Genomic DNA, 18,006 nt, shown 5'->3' with positions numbered 1-18,006 from the left:
TATACAGTGCTTTTATATAATATATGTTTTTCCACTATAGTTTTAGCAATAAGCTCCAGTGCTGAAATCAGTAATCAATAAGGAAACAATAGACCTTGCCTGACCTAGTCGATAGGCCATGATAATTTTTTCAACTTTTCAACTTCACATTTATTCACTAAAACATTTTTTTTTTTTTGCCCTCTTAAATATAGATTTTGTTTTCATTGTTTAGTCATGTTTATTTCGACTGACACTCAGTCCAGGCTTCCAAGATTTTTTTCTGCTGATTAATATTGATACCATTATAGAATGAATTTTTGTTTTTAGTTATGCTAAAATTTAAAATTGGCGACCTGATGGACTAAACAGGCCCTGTCAGAGAGGTTTTATAGTTTTCTGCTACAAATGAGAGTTTTAAGGCCATTACACAATTCCTTCTGGGTGTTTCAATTAACCTAGAGCCCTTTAAAACCGTGGTCACTGCTATCTATCAACCAAAGTCACTAATATTAAAATACATTTTGCCTTGAGAGAATTAAATAAATCATTTGAAGTTATTTCACAGGTGTAATCTGCATAAAGCATACATGTATCTAGTACTATTTTCCTTCTATGCATTGCGCTCTGTGAATTGAGGAGGAGCAGGTGAATGTCAGGATCAAAGAATGTGCTGTGGGAGAAAGATAGTTGGAGGTCTCTGAATGAAGGAGAGGGCAGAAGGGGGCAGGAAAGTGGTACAGCTCTTTATACTGATGTTAAACCATACAGCCATGCACCAGGTACCATGCCTGGGTATGGTACTGGCTGGCTGGATTGGCAGGTGAGCAGCAATGATGGCCAAGGCAGACATAATAGATATCAAGACATAAAGACTGGGGAATAAATGATGATGAATAAACTACTATGTATCTGTGCATGAATTAAATCTTGGATGTATCACATACTCAACTGCAACCCCCATGAATGTGCCAAGGGTGCACATCTTGTCTGCCTACAAATCAGACTGGCTTGATATGTTTTCATAGTAAACACAGCCATGGCTGCTGTAACAAGGGACTGTGCTGGACACAGCTATATACTGTGTTGCCTTTACAGATGTTACAAAAGGAAATGATCTGATTCAGTCACTTGATCTTTCCTACTCAGGGAGAATCTACTACCATAGGTCACAGTATCATGTGGCTTATTTACTTACAAATGATAACTGTAAGCAACACTCAGTGGCAGAAATTCCCTGCAGCTCATGCAATAGTTACAAACACATGACACAGTGAGTAGATAGGACGCATATTGACTCCTACTATCCATCCTTATGAATTTACTTTGATGTATTCTTAAAGTAATTTGAAGATCATGTTTTCTTTTATATTTAACAACAATACAAGCTTCAAAGAATCATTTTAATTACGAACCAGTTTTGCATAATACTAATAATATGTACTAGTTAGGAAACCCATTTGTTGACATTGTACACGTTTATTAAAAAAAAAAGTATTACTAGGTAAAGATAGCAGAGCAACATTTCAGTACACACAGATGTGGCAGTTCTGATTATTGCCTTTTTGTTGTATGAATTAGACATCACAATTAGCATATGCAACCCCAGCAACTTTACCTTTTGTGAGAGTAGTACGTAGTGTGCACAGTGTGTCAAACAGCATGGTGAAATAGATTAAATGTTAAACGCTTACTGAAGGTGCAGGTCTTTATTATTAGATCAGTCATCTAAAACTGAAATTTCAGTATAGGATGGAGACAGGTGGGTTGAGTGCACAGTTGTATCAAAGTGAGATGCAGGGGTGAGGGAGTGATGAAAAATCTGGTTTAAGGGACTACTTAAAACTGAACTCCAGGTTAAGAGCCAAATAAGCAAATGTGTCCTCTCTCTGCCCCATTATGCTGACTGTAGAGTAAATGAGCAGCCACAGGGTGATGAGGTCAACTCTCTGCTCACTCTTTCCTCCTAACAGCATGTTTCTTGTCAGCATATTTGCATGCAACACCCTGGATTGGCTCCTGCCCTGCCCTTTCCTCTCACAGTCTGAGTGCTGCTGTATAGGGGATTGCAAGAGGCTAATGTCAAATTCAGGAGCTTACAATAGTTTCATTATTACAAAAATACATTTCATACTTCATTAATGAAAGAAGAGGCAATTAATGTATGTATTGTATATCTGCTTGGAATTCAGCAATAACCGGTCATTAAGCGCAAAGTTTTTTTTCTGACTCCTCCCTTAAAAGAACTACTTAACGCCCATAATAGCCCCTTTTTGCATAGTATTCCACTTCTTTATTAGGCCAATGATATCACAGGGGTTGAGGATTGTTGCCTTATCGCCCCCTGTAAAGGTAAAATGCGAGATCACTTAGGTAGAGGAAGGTAGAAGACTGTGCTGCCTTGGAGTAGGGAATTCCTGGTATGGAGGTTGCCGAACAGTTTGCTTAACCAAGAGTGACATGTTAACTTTACCAGTGCACCATACAAACTGCTTTGCATGGATTGACCGTTTTGCCCAAATTAAAAGGTTAATATATATATATATATATATATATGGCCCCATTTAAATTTAATTTGTGCTGTTGAAGCCTGTGATGCCATGTCAGCACACAGTGAAGCTGTGTTTTTTAGATCGGGGTCGCAGTCTCCTGTGATCAGGTCTCGTCATTAGAGAGTATCCTGAGAGTGGAGACACATGATCTGGGGGGGCTGGGTTACAGATGACATTCGAGCGGTGGTTTCGTTCGTAATGAGGCTTGGAGCGGTGGTTTCCTTCAGAATGAGGCTTGGTTCAGTGCAATGAACTGCACGGAGCAGGAGATGAGATCAAGGCTTAGAGCAACATGAGGATTATTTAAGAGTGATGATGGGAGGAGATGCCCACGCCCCGGAAGAAGTCCTTGTAGTGACGAAACCGGTCGAGCTGATGTGTGGTTTCCTGTCATCACATTTGGATGAGAGCACATGAATGTTATTGTGCCCATATACACACACGCTGTTTTTATCTGTTGGCATGTAAGTGCAATACTTTAAATAAAAGCCCTGTAATTAAGATTTCACACTACTGTGGCATTTTATCTCTTGCTGGGGTATGCTATTTGGTGCCTCCACTTGGAGTAACAGGATTTGTGACTTTCCTACTGGCTGTCTTGAATGATCTTCCCCCATCTTCCGTATGCTGACTTTTGAATGGTGATGGAGCATTTGAGATATAAGAGCCTTCTTTGATCCCCCCGTAATAGGTGGCCAATGCGCTCTGGTAAGAGTACATCTTTTATTGGTGGTGGTTTATCACGAGGTGGAGGATTTTGTTGGTGATTCAACAGTCAAGACACCTGTTCACTTTATTTATGTCACATTGGTGACTTATGGACTCACTGTTATATGTTATACTAATTATATCAAGCGCAACACATTTTTTTATACAAGTGGGAATTGTGCCTTGTATGGCTGGTCTAACTAATATTGCTTACTTGAAAAGAGAGGCAGGTAAATTATGAATTTTAGCGATGAGACTGCTGCCTGTTTGGTCAGTACATTAGGAATTGTATCGCCTTTTGAAATTGATGTCTGCTTGAGGGGTTTATTGATTAAAAAGAACACTCAACCTTAGCTCTCACATTCAAGTACCCAGTACTACATGTACGTCATGTATACGGTGGTATAAGCACGTCTTGTTTCTTTTTGTCTGAGTGTATTGAAAGAGCTCAGTCATCATTGCTCAAACAGCAGCAGCTTATATAAACACTAGGTAATGCTGCTGAAGATTACATGCAGGATACTGGATCTGATGAGCTCAAATATAAGATGGGCTGCGCAGTATAATATTTGGGATTAGAATCCTAATCTCTTTAGGGAAAGTGTGCAGTATCAGCAGAACAAACATTCAGCTCTGTGCAGTGAACTAGAAATTGTTTCCTTTTAACCAATTTTAAACACGTTTTTAGTCAAGTTTTTAGCATGTATTTTAGCTTAAACAGGGAGATTTCAAGGTAAAATGGACAAAACAAAGCATAATTGTTCTATATATAAATGGTGTTAATGTCTTTTAATTTATTCTACTTGCTCATCTCCTTTTTCAGTAAGTAGCTTAAACACTTATTTTCTTGACTCAAAAAAGACTGGTAGGATTATTGGCTTCGTTGGGCATGTTTGTTTTCATATATACAGTATAAGTGTGTGTGTGTGTGTGTGTGTTACTGGGATATAAGGTTCTAAGCTCCACTTGGGCAGGACCAAAGATCATTGAGCACTGCGGAGAATGTATGGAAAATAAAAAATAAAAGTATATTAATTAGGATTTATTGTCATTCACAAAGTGGATGTAAAACTGCACAGCAGAGATGTAGTTACCTTGTATTATTAAGTTTAGACTTCAGCAGTCATATTTACAAATCCTTACCTTCAGGGAGCATTGTAAGGATTATGCTTGGCCGGGCATGATGTGTTCTTCCCTCTGCTACCTGTGTCCCTGGAGTGGTGGATGGCTCTTTACTCTGCTTTTGGCATGAAAGATTAACATGCAAGAGAGGGCCTCTGTACAATCTGACCATTTCCCTTCAGGCAGTACATACAGGCCCGTTCTCTCAGCTATTACCAGTATCTTGGCAAGTCAGGAAAAGGTTAGAGTACAACATATGTGCCGCTCTGGACATTACTATCCAATGCATTTACATAAACAGTAAGAAATCCGTTGCTGAATGTGTATGTATGCAGAAGGTTAGTTCATTAGGCTTCAGATGGATGCCCTGTTGCCATTTACTGTAAGCCTATGCATCATGATAAAGCATGTTATATACTTAAGAATATATACTTAAAGCAGAGTTCCACCCGTTTTTAGTTTATTAAAAGTCAGCAGCTACAAAAAGCGTAACTGCTGACTTTTAATAAATGGACACGGTCCACCGATGCGGTCGGCCGGAGCCTGACGTGTCCTAGAAGATTGCAGGGAGGGAGGAGCCGCCTAGGGGGAGAGGAGGAGTCGAGAAGTGGAAGGAGGAAGTGGGACAGGAAGTCCCTCTTAAAAAAAGAAGGTACCCACCACTCCCGCGAAAAAATGACATGCCAAATGTGGTATGTAAGGGGACGAGGAGTTCTTAAAGCAGAAGTTCCACTTTTGGGTGGAACTCCGCTTTAAGAAGAAAACTATTTATTGCTTACCATAGGTCCAGTCAAACTTTAAACAATCTTAAATTCTTTTTAAAACATAGAATGATTTGCAGTCAAGGTTTCCATATTTACAAAGGTTAACAATAAATACTAGGCAGAAATAAGACTTAAAAGAATACAGCTCTGTAATCATATACATTGGCTGGATTTACACAGTTCCATGGGCATGCAGTGGGCCTCATAAGGCACATGTGTAAGTATGAATAGGATCATAGTTTCAACTTGTCTTTCACACTAAACTACAACATAGATGTGAACCAGAGTGGGTTTTCTAACTGACATTCATTTTCATGCTACACAATGCAAGAGCTTTGCTACATAACAGAAAAGTGTGACAAGGCCCCAATAAAACAACCATTGCAGTGGAGCCCACTGCAGTGCAACGGTTAAATATTGGTTTAGTCTAAAGGTGTTCAACTTTAAATGCCAAAATAAAAAAAATGGTGTGGGGGTCCCCCCAAAATCCATACCAGGTCTGGTATGGATATTAAGAGGAACTCGTGCCAAAATCCATACCAGACCCTTATTTGAGCATGCAACCTGCCAGGCCACAGGAAAAGGGGGGCGGGGGATGAGAGAGCGCCCCCCCCATGAACTGTACCAGGCCACATGCCCTCAACATGGGAAGGGTGCTTTGGGGTCCCCCAAAGGGGCCCCAGATCCGGCCCCCATGTGAATGGGTATCAGGTACATTGTACCCCTACTCATTCGCCAAAAAAAGTGTCAAAAAAGTAAAAATGACATAAACTCCACCTCGATGGGAGATGTCCCACCGACTGCAGCCTTTTCATAATGACAGCTCTTATATAACCAAGGACGGGGCCACCCAGTGATGTAACCAGGTGACCCCGACCCCACCCTCTTCTGACATTATGTGACGTCAGAGGGGGGCAGGGTAACCTGTTTATGTCACTGGGTGGTCCCGTCATCGCGAAAAGGCTGCAGTCGTGGGGACGCCTCCCATCGAGGCATAGTTTTTCCATTTTTATTTTTTATTTTCTCTGAACCGTTGGCGCTGTGATTGAAGATGGATTCACATCGCGGGACACTTTTTTTTAAAATAAAGGAATTGTCCAAAATTGTCTACTGTCATTTTTACTTTTTTTACACTTTTTTTGGGTGAATGAGTAGGGGTACACATAGGGAGGGGGGCGGGATCTGGGGGCCCCCTGGGGTTGAGGCCCTTGTCCCCATCAACATGGGGACAAGGTATTTTGGGGGGACCCAAAATCACGCTCCCCATGTTGAGGGCATGTGGCCTGGTACGGTTCAAGAGGGGGGTGCTCTCTCTTAAAGGTGGCTTCCAGATTCAGATAAGCCCCCCACCCACAGACCCCACAACCACCGGGCAAGGATTGTGGGGATGAGGCCCTTGTCCCCATCAACGTGGGGACAAGGTGCTTTGGGGGGTACCCCAAAGCACCCTCTCCATGTTGAGGGCATGTGGCTCCCCCCTTTCCTGCGGCCTGCCAGGTTGCGTGCACAGATAAGGATCCGGTATGGATTTTGGGGGCCCACGCCAATTTTTTTCTTATTTTGGCGTGGGTTCCCATTAAAATTCATACCAGACTTCAGGTCTAGTATGGATTTTGGGGGGACCCCTACAAATTTTTTTTTTTCCGCGCGGGTTTCCCCTTCAAATTCATACCAGACCTGAAGGACCTGGTATGGATTTTTCAGGGGAACCCCAACGCCATTTTTTTTTTACATTTTGACGCGGGTTTCCACATAATATCCACACCAGACCTGAAGGGCCTGGTAATAGACGGGGGGGGACTCATGCCGTTTTTTTCAATGATTTTTATCTATATTGCCGGGATCCGACAATACATTATAGCCACGGGCAGTTTTAAATGACATTTTTTCCTTTAGAAATGTCATTCTGCTTCTCTCATTCATTACACTATGTACGGCCACTATGTCAGCCACCTTGGACCAATCATGGCTCTCACAGCAGAGCACGCTGTGATTGGACAATCACAATCACTTACGTTCGACTCGAACCGCGGGCTCATCCCTAATGATTAATGCTGGCTATCAGACTGAGGTATCTGTGGCAGAAAAAAATGACATAGACAAGAGCGTTTTATAAAGCCATAAAGAATTGATTGGTTTGAGCAATAGCTTGTCAACATAAGCAACTTGTTTACTGAATTTGTTTCCACAGTAGCTCATTTGCTCTTCAATGCTTAGGATATGTTTCAGTTATTATCCCTCGCATGCTATTTTAGCTTTACTCTTTCATTACACTATACTGTGTGTTCTCCCTTATTATATCTGATATTCATACTCCTTACAGCATTACAATGCCATAACCTTAGAACTTGAGTCATCTCTGATTTATGGGGGCATCCATGTGTATCTTTCTATGTCAGATTTTCCTTTATAAGGCTAGATTAGAGGTGTTCAACCTCTGTCAGCTCGTAAGACACATTTACATATAACATGTCTATGCACAACCACATTATAGTACTTTAAGTTATAGATGCACCAAGCTACAGCCACAACATATTTAATTATTAGCACTCTAATGCATAATGAAATAAACCTTCCTAAAAAGCTGTACGAAGCCAAAAGAAAAAATGTCACATTTATGGAAGAAACATATTTATATAGAGTATACTGTATACTGTACACACACAATATTTGCTGTATTGTTATATACACATACACACACACACACACACTGTATCATAGTTCACATTAGTTCACATAAGCGCTCATATTTTGTTCAAGGAGTATACTTTAATACTGATCACTTCATGACGTAAGTTACATTGACACCCTGAGCAAACCTCCTCCCCTTTAGAACAAGTAGTCACATGACTGTGAGCTCTTTTATAGCATTGCCAGTTCCGCTTTGTTACATGCAAGTTTTTTTCATTGTATCAAAATGCCCCTGAGAAGTAGTAATCAATTCTGTGTGAAAAATAGCACTCAAATGACATGTTTTATTTATACTGTTAAGCATATTAAACAGAACCAGTCATGGATGGCCTTATGCACGAACCTGAGTATTCAAGCTTACATTTTTAACTTGGGATAGGTGTATTTATGTGCGATTTCTTCTACATTGTAATTGAGCTTTGTTTATTTCCTCTTAAAGTGATTGTAAACGATCACCTTGTAAAACAACCCATTCAGTTTATACAAAAACAGTTTGCCTTTCATTTCTATTTTAGATACGGTATATAAAAAAAATTGTAAAAACCTTTTTTTTATCCTTTTTTATAAGTGATCACATTCCCTCTGTTCTCAGCTGTGTGAGAGCTGGGTGGAGGACATGCAACAGGACACTGAGCTTCCCATTGAATGGCTGTGCAGCAGGGGCGTGTCAGGACGAGCCTTCTTATTGGGGGAGAGTACACTGAGTTCCCAGCATAGCTAGAGAACTGACCATTTTGTGTTCTCCTGCTTAGTGTGGTCAGTTTTTAATAGGAAAGCAGGGGGACTGGCAGGAACACCAGGAATTTCACATAAAGGAAGCAATACAAAGAGAACAGGATACTTTCTCATACAAGTGCATGGTGCAGCAGGCACAGTTCAGGAATTTGTAGTGTTGAGGTAACAAACACTTTAAGTTAGAAGGTAAGAGGGCACCTGACATTTGCTGGCTTGTAAACTGTCAGATCTCACATACTGTCGGTAAGCATCTGAATGTACATGCCAGCACCAAATTCCAGAGTTCTTTAGTTGCTTCATATCCAGTCCTACTTGCCTCTGTTATTTAATACTGTTTTTCACCCAAGTTTTGAGACAGTGTATATGGTCAAAGAGTTGTCAGAGCAGCTACTGGCAGGATTTAGGAGAGCTCTCACTCCATGATTCAAGGTAAATTTTCAGACTAAATAAAGCTATATAAGGCTAATTTAAGTCTTTCATAAGAAAGCCTACACATTTGAGGCTGAATATTTTGATACACCCATTCATGGCTGGTTCTTTAAAATACGATTCTATAAAATATATTTTCTCTGCTTAGTTACTGATTATGTCATGTGTATAACGGTATGTGTAGATGGCTATTTGCGAGGTCACAAAAGCCCTGGCTGCATTGGGCTGCAGCCAGAGGAGCACCCTTGCCCCACTTCCCACTGCTTATAGTGTTCAGAGAACCAGTGGTGTCCACTTGCACTTATCTGTTTTGCATTGCACAGGTTAAAATGTCTGAATAAAATGTATTCCGAAAAGGACTCTTTCAGATGGTGATCAGACCCTTCCTCTGATCTGAGCCACTGTCTGTTGCATGTGAATTCACCTCGGAGATGCATGTAGGCAGCACAGTGGATGCACACACAGAGCTTGTATGGACACAATTGAAGTCCACGTTGAATAACCTGAGCACTTCTCCAAAAAAAAACCTGTACAAACATTTGGATGAAAATTATTATCAGTACATTTGATGAGTTTAATGACATAGAATGTCTCTTCTGCAATAAAAAGCCTGTGTGCTCACAGTTTCTGAAAATGTTTGTTTAGTTCCATTTTTAAACCCAACTCCAGGATTTTAGCAACCCCCCAGCTGTCCCTACTACCCCTCTCTGACTAACCACTGGTATGAAAATAAAAAAAAAAAATATCCAAATTCCCATTTCACTTACCCAAAGCCATGTTCACATGACAATCCTGTCTTCTTCTGTTTACTTCCTGGGGTCCTTCCTCAGGTGTTACATCACAGCCTGCGTGATGTGGCCACCTCCTGTTGGTGGAAGTGACACTTCAAGTTGCCAGGGGCTCTCTCATAGGCTCCAGAGGCAGGAGAACTTATGGGGTCGGTGGGGAGACCAGTGCCCCTAGAAGATAACCAGCAGTGAGAAATGTCTGGTCCCCGGGGCATGAAACTAGCTTGGCTCTTATGCCCTGTACACACGGTCGGATTTTCCGACGGAAAATGTGTGATAGGACCTTGTTGTCGGAAATTCTGACCAGGTGTAGGCTCCATCACACATTTTCCATTGAATTTTCCGACACACAAAGTTTGAGAGCTTGCTATAAAATTTTCCGACAACAAAATCCGTTGTCGGAATCTCCGATCGTGTGTACACAAATCCGACACACAAAGTGCCACGCATGCTCAGAATAAATAAAGAGATGAAAGCTATTGGCTACTGCCCCGTTTAAAGTCCCGACGTACGTGTATTACGTCACCGCGTTCAGAATGATCGGATTTTCCAACAACTTTGTGTGACCGTGTGTATGCAAGACAAGTTTGAGCCAACATCCGTCGGAAAAAGTCCTAGGATTTTGTTGTCGGAATGTCCGATCAATGTCCGACCGTGTGTACGGGGCATTAGAATAAACTGTGATGCATTACACTGTAGGTTGGCTTAGAAAGAGGTGCTTGAAATCAAGACTGAGGAGTAAGTTACCTGACACACAATGCACTCCTTAAATTTCGTTTTTGTCAGGAGTTGGGCTTTAAGAACAAATCATACAACCCCCTTATTTATTAAAAAATATAAAGTTATACAAGGGCTTTCAGTCCCTGGTAGGAAAACAAAAGCTTTCAATTGACTGGCTGTTTGCGTTGTTTGTATATGCACACCTCACATGCTGTTTTAGATATTTTCTAAACAAAACGAATATGTGTTAGAGATGGAGTTCCACGTTGTCTTTCCTCTGGCAGGGTACAGGCAAAAAAGTAAACGGAATTGTTGACAGCATGGTTCAAGACCACTGAAAATGTTGCAATCCTACACGATTAGACATGCATTGTGAAGGAAATGTTAGAGACTGTGACTCTCATTAACACTGCAAAGGAAACTTGGTACTGAGAGTGTTAGTTACAGTAATTCAAGATGTTTCTAGGAAAGCAATAGCTTCTTTTCACCTTGTACAATTAATAACAGGAGTTTTGAGTTACACATCCCTGCAATTGTCCTGCTTTGACACAAAGCATAAATGCCTCTCAGGCAAGAACACAATCGCTATGTTCTAGTGTCCATACGGGTGCAATCCGCAGACAGAATGCAAGGAGGCTGTTGTGAGGCAGAACTCTATAATACACCATCACATTGTTCATAGTGAAATAATCTCTCTCGATTATAATACAGGGAAGATGAATTGGACACTGATTGCATTATTTTAAGCACTGTTTGTTTTCCTTTCCAATGACTGTTATTAGGAAAAACAAGTAAATAATAGCGTAAACTATTTTACTGATATAAACATTCGCCCACAGAGCAAAGCATTAACATCAAAAATACACGTAAAGTTGCATTACATGTTTACTTTAATTGTAGAGGGATTAGGAAAATATTTGTGCTGGGTCTTAGAGCAGGCAAATATTGGATATTGCTATTAAATTATGTATTTGAAGAGGAGCTTAAAACTAAGATCCCTTTGCCACTTCAAAATAATAAATGTTGCATTTGCTTTTTAATCATCTAACTCTGCTGCTTTAGTCATTGACCAGGATAGGGGAAGCTAAATAAGAAAATGCTCTGTCAGCTGAGCTGTCTCTTCTCTATTTTTCAGCACAAATTGAAGTGATACCATGCAAAATTTGTGGAGATAAATCTTCAGGAATTCACTACGGTGTCATCACTTGTGAAGGCTGCAAGGTAAGAGGAGAAGCTGGAGAAGGAATCATAGATTGATAGTAATGAAATGTATTATTTACTACTATTTTTACTGTTTCTTATAATAATGATAGTCATAATCATCACATATTATCATGTTTATAAAAAGAAAAGTAATATGCATTAAAGAGAAGCTATCTTCATGTTAAACCTACCTCAATTTTTGCAGGCTTGAAAGGCAGAAAGAACTGCCTGTACATACTTTCAAATACTTTGCCATGCCCTAGGAGCCCCCCAAAGCTTTCTGCATTTTATTTAGATCACATTTAGAAAATGTGATCTTTAGCTTCAATAGATAAGTTGAGGCCCCTTTCCCCATGCCTCACAGTTAGTCAGGAACTATCATGGCCTCACTGACCAAATAGGATTGTGGACCAAGAGGAGGTTTGCCAGGCCTTAGCTTCAGGAAATGAAGGGCCCTTAACAAATGTGTAAAATGAATGCTTATGTATATTTATAGTTATGTTAAGAAAGATAATACTTTACTATATTCTTTTATTCAAGTGGTGTACTGATATAATTTGTTTTGGCTGTTTATTACATTTACATTCAGGAGCGCTGTAAAGACCTCCATAGGTTTCCTGTCACTTCATGTCCAGATAGAAAGTAGGGGGAAATCTCCCAAACAGAACACAGAAGGCAATAACAACAACAATTGCTATAATTGAGCATGAAAGTGGATCCAATTTCCAAAATACTTACCTCTGCTTCAACAGTCCAATGCATACATACCTCTGCTTCAACAGTCAAATTCCTGCAAGGTCCCTCACCGGTTCTAGCATCTTCTCCCCCACTTCCTCTGTGTGCTGGTGTTTGGTCATCTTGTTTGGTGCAGGACGACCTTACTCCTGTACATGCACAGGAGTGGAGTCATATTGGTACATAGGCACTGTGCCAAAGCTGCGCATGCACAGCTCAGTGTACATTCCACAGAAGAATGTGAGGGGGCAGGTAGGTTTATTGTGTTGCAAAAGAAATTGTCTCTTCTACAATAACAAAACCTGCCTGCTCCTAGTTTTTTTTCTTTTTAGACTCTTGTTTATCAATTCACATAGAGCTTCCCAATTGTAGGTGACCAGATTTGATCTGTTTGATTTTCAGATCAAGCAGATACAGTAGACGTACACAGAGATATAGTCCTACCACAACTACTGCAAACACCCCATGCTTAATATCAGTTGGCCTTGAAAGTCAGATGCTTGACTGGTTAAATCACACCTTGAAGTAAAAACATGTGGTAGAGCTTTAACAGGTATCACCAGCTGTTTTTTTATTGAGATTTGTTGGAAACCTTTCAAAGCCATCTGTCAGGTAGCTTGAGTAGACAGTTATTTGGCTTCTTCAATATAAAAGCTCTTGTGTGGGATATCCGCTGCCACTTACACTGGTAATTCTGCTATTGGTATCACTGAGAGACAACTGTCACTTTACCTAGGTATAACGGACAGTTGCACCTAGGGGAACTGTTCCTCCACAATACCAGTGGGAAAATTGCCAGTTTGAGTGGCAGCTGTTTATCATGTATAAAGGCTTTCAGATCAACAGTAATGGAGCTCATCTTGTTTGCTCGGCAAGCAAAGGAGCAACTCCATTGGAGACGGTGGGTGGACTTTTTGCAATGCTGTCCCTAGTGAGTTTTGTCCAGGGACAGAATCTCAAGTGTGACACCGACCATAGTAGCAAAACATTAGCTTGCTTTGAGCCTCCTAGTACACAAGTGACCACCTTTAGAATACAGTAAAGGGTAGGAGTGCATTTGTTCAGATGCATATTAATGCTAGCACATCATAAATATGTCATTATTATGTTACCCCTTTTTTTCAAGAAGGAGGAGGGGGGGTGTTTACATGTAATTCTGCTGTAGACATCCTCTGCTTCATCAACAGTGGGCAGACTGAAGCTTCTACAAGAATAGCAGACAGGCCACAGGGAAAGAATACATTTTCATATGATATAAGAAAATCCAATATGCAAATATGAGATGTGATTAGTTTGGGTCATTTACCTGTATATGAAGTAAAATGATCTGCACAGGCAAAATAGGATTTAACCATTAGATTATAACAAGTTGACTAGACTACATCATTACTATGTGTTATATTCTACTACTGTAATTGGTAATTATAGTAAAAATCCCATGCATCATGTTTATGCAATGTTGCCCATATGACCCAATCTCTGCGGCAACAAGCACTTCTTTCTCTCACGAATGCTTATTATTGCTTACACCTTAAGCCCACCCTTGATTATCTCAAGGGAAGCTCAAATCAGCCACCCTCTTGCAATAATCAGCAAGGTGCCCTTGCCATCACTAACTGGAATTGGTAAAAGAATAAGTGCAATCTTTTCCCGTGGAGACATTAAACATGATGGAAATATTCTTTGAGTCTGCGACTGATTAGCATTCATTCCCTTTCTTTTGACAAAATGTATGTACACCAGTCTTTAAATTAAATCTGTCATATGAAAACCATGGAGGTTGCCACTGCTAAGCTCTCCTGAAATGCTAGTTTGCCGGCTGTTTCCCGACTCTCTGAAAACTTTGAATCATTGACAGTGCAAGAATGCACATAAGGGCTTCTGAAAAATTTTCAAGCTTCCTGATCTGTTTACTTGTTCAGGACAGTGTTTGAAAGTGTTTCAGTGGGTCAGCAAAAACAGCCAAGCAACTAGCATTTGTAGAACGGCAGAAAATGTGTGGAAATTTACCACATGGGAACAAAAACTGGAAAACCCACCTCCCTTGTTGCAAAACTATCAAAACAATTCTCTGGAATTAGAATTTAAGAAGTGATCTCAGGGCCAACAATGCAGTGTGTGTGTGTGTGTGTGTGTGTGTGTGTGTGTGTGTGTGTGTGTGGGGGGGGGGTTACAGGCACTACTACTGTACCTTTCCCAAGAACCACTGGGTTAGTAGGGACGCCAAGGTACAGCATGTGATTTGTACATTGTACAGAAGCTTTGAGAATCAAGCATTTGTTATTTAAACCCAAAGAAGAAGAATCACAACAGCATGTTTACTGGATATCCAAATAAAAGAACTCGCTGCGCCACGTGAGACAGGAAGCCTAATGAAATCACGGGTGCCCGCCTCGGCTCGCCTCCGCATGCGATCAACACTGTAATCTATAAGAAAAACTCATATATTTTATATGAGTTTCTCTTATAGGTTACAGAAGGCATAGGGACTATATTAAATTTGGGCCGTATTTTTACCGCCCACATTGTTCCATATATGTATAAATTTTTAATTTATCTATCCAGTTAAGATCGACCAGGTTACTGAGGTCATAAGGAACAGATAACCAATGGTTGTCCTCACTCTGTATGAACCATATACCGTCAATTGATTTGGTCTTTTTTGTCTTGTCCTATACTCCTCCTTTTTCCATCTTTATAGCTTGATAGCTTCCCCATATTTGTGATCAATGTTTTTATTGTGGGGTTAGCTATAATAATACATATGTATTTACATATATATTTACACAGGTTTAATGAAGTATAGTAAATATACATTTATCTTTAACCATTGGGATACAAATAGGTTACAATGTTTTTAAATTTGATATGCTTTCTCTTTTCTATATACACATTTATATATACACTTTTTATACATGTTCCATATGTACACATTGTTTCCTGTTTTCTAATAGCACATGAATTGCCTATATTGGTATATCTTTATTACTACTATCAATTTTATTTTTAAATAGATATTCAAATATGTGCAAGTTTATATGTCTATGTCTTTCTCTTTCTTATTAATGTTTATGTGAATCCCATGTGGCTAAAAAGAAGTCTGCAATTTAATGATCTGTATCACCTGTTGCTATATTAGATAGGTGTATATAAGGAAAACAATGCTGACCTATCTTTGTAATGAATACGCGCACCTGTTAGTGTGTGAAACGCGTCTACCATTTGAACTGTTTGTAACACTTGGGAGGTTCGTTCATTAAATAAGAATTTTGATAGATCTGGGAGTGCAGCCATTTCTTCAGTTAGCGTGTTTACTGGATTGGCGAGACCGTGCAGAAAGAGGCCAAGGGGTCCAGATTGGGAAGAGATGTGACCAGAGTAGCCTGTGTTTGTTCTTCACCCTTGTCCCTTCAGTTCACTGGGAGGAGATGAAGGCTACCATGGCAAATAATGGAAGACTGAGTTTCCCTGGGGCATTAAACAGGCTGGTGACCATGGACTTGGAAGATAGACAGTTCCAGCCCCAGCTGTATTCCCACGTAATGCTGCTGGAGGAGGGGAGCTACTTGTCACTTGAGTAGCAGTGTCCCTGTGTATTTTCTCCTCTTGACATATGCTGTACTTGGTTAACATTAAATAATTTGCATTGTAGGAGCTCACTGGTAATGTTGAAATGACAGCATTAAAACTTCTGCCATATGATGTAGAGGCACTGTTATCTAATAATCTGAGTAATAATTCAGTAAAGGAGATAATGAGGATGCATTGATGTGGTACCTGTGAGTAGGGATGAGCCGAACACCCCACGGTTCGGTTTGCACCAGAACCTGCGAACGGACCGAAAATTTGCACGAACGTTAAAACTCCATTGAAGTGGGACTCGAACGTTCGAAATTAAAAGTACTAATTTTAAAGCCTAATTTGCATGGTATTGTCCTAAAAAGGGTTTGGGGACCCGGGTCCTGCCCCAGGGGACATGTATCAATGCAAATAAAAGTTTTAAAAACGGACGTTTTTTCGGGAGCAGTGATTTTATTGATGCTTAAAGTGAAAAAAAAAAGTGAAATATTCCTTTAAATATCGTACCTGGTGGGTGTCTATAGTATGCCTGTAAAGTGATGTGTGTTTCCCGTGCTTAGAACAGTCCCTGCACAAAATTACATTTTTAAAGTAATAAAAGTCATTTAAAACTGCTTACAGCTTTAATGTAATGTCCGGTCCCGGCAATATGGATGAAAATCAGTGAGACAAACGGCATGGGTAAGTTCATTGCCAGGCCCTTTGGGTCTTGTATGGATAGTAAGGGGAATCCCGCACCCAAATTCAAAAAAGGAAAGGCGTGGGGCCCCAGGCCTTCTGAACAGCAGTATACAGGCGGTGCAAACAAGACAGGGACTGTAGGTTTGTTGTTAAGTAGAATCTGTTTGTAATTTTGAACTGGTACATTTTTAAAGTGTAGCTCCAGCCAAAAAATCTATTTTTAAGCTTTTTGGAAAACATGGGGAAGGGTTATCACCCCTGTGACATTTGTTTTGCTGTCTGTGCACCTCTTCAGAAGATTTTACCTCACTTTCTGTCCCAATGACAAATGTTTTTTGACAATTTGGGGTTTTTAGTAAAACAAGGATTGATGATAAAGCATCAATGGAAAGGAGACATCTTTTTCCCATATTAACTCTTACAGGAGAGAATTTCCCTTCCTAAGGGTAGATTTCATCTCACATCCTGTTGTCTCTTTCCGTTTGCAAGTAGGAGTCGTTTGTAAGTTGGATGTTTGAAAGTAGGGGCCTGCCCTATATACTCTGCAGAAATTGGGGCCTTAGGTATTGGTGTTGCCACAACACTGTAAGCCCTCACAGTTACTCTTGGTGGGCGCAGGAACGGGCTCTGCTGTGGAATATTAGATCAAGAATTGTAATTTCATGCCCCTGTTGAACAGAGTCAGAAAAATTGTTTTTTTGGTGGTGGTGGTGGTGGTGGTGCTGGTGCCATAACACTGTAAGTCCTCACAGTTACTCTTGGTGGGCGCAGAAACAGGCCCTGCTGTGAAATATTAGATCAAGAATTGTAATTACATGCACCTGTTGAACAGGGGCAGAAAAATTGGGCCTTTGGTGGTGGTGGTGTTGCCACAACACTAAGTCCTCACAGTTACTCTTGGTGGGCGCAGAAACTGGCCCTGCTGTGAAATATTAGATCAAAAATTGTAATTACATGACCCTGTTGAACAGGGGCAGAAAAAATGGGCCTTAGGGACTGGTGCCACAACACTGCAACCCCTCACAGATACTCTAGTTGGAGCCCAGAAATGAGCCCTCCTGCAAAATATTGCATCAAAAATTGTAATTACACACCCCTGTTAAACAGGGGCTGAAAAATTGGGCCTTAGGCACTGGTGCTGGTGCCACAACACTGCAACCCCTCACAAATACTCTAGTTGAGTGCAGCAACGAACCCTCCTTGCAAAATATTGCATCAAAAATTGTAATTACACGCCCCTGTTAAACAGGGGCTGAAAAATTGGGCCTTAGCCACTGGTGGCCGCGCCCAGAGCCAAAAATATTCTTACAAGCTATCAGC

At 40.5% G+C, this 18,006-nt stretch overlaps 1 protein-coding gene across 1 annotated transcript in view; it reads left to right on the top strand.

The window, feature by feature from the left end:
• The window catches only part of RORB (RAR related orphan receptor B), a 406,621-nt gene that overhangs the window by 274,322 nt on the left and 114,293 nt on the right, over window positions 1-18,006 (top strand). Inside the window, exon 2 of the mRNA XM_073634272.1 lies at window positions 11,624-11,709. Within this exon, the coding sequence (XP_073490373.1) occupies window positions 11,624-11,709 (86 nt within the window). The remainder of the gene's footprint in view (window positions 1-11,623; window positions 11,710-18,006) is intronic.

Source organism: Aquarana catesbeiana, linkage group LG01 (genome assembly GCF_042186555.1).
Source record: "Aquarana catesbeiana isolate 2022-GZ linkage group LG01, ASM4218655v1, whole genome shotgun sequence".
Classification (NCBI taxonomy): domain Eukaryota; kingdom Metazoa; phylum Chordata; class Amphibia; order Anura; family Ranidae; genus Aquarana; species Aquarana catesbeiana.
This window is presented reverse-complemented; position numbering and strand designations above follow the sequence as displayed.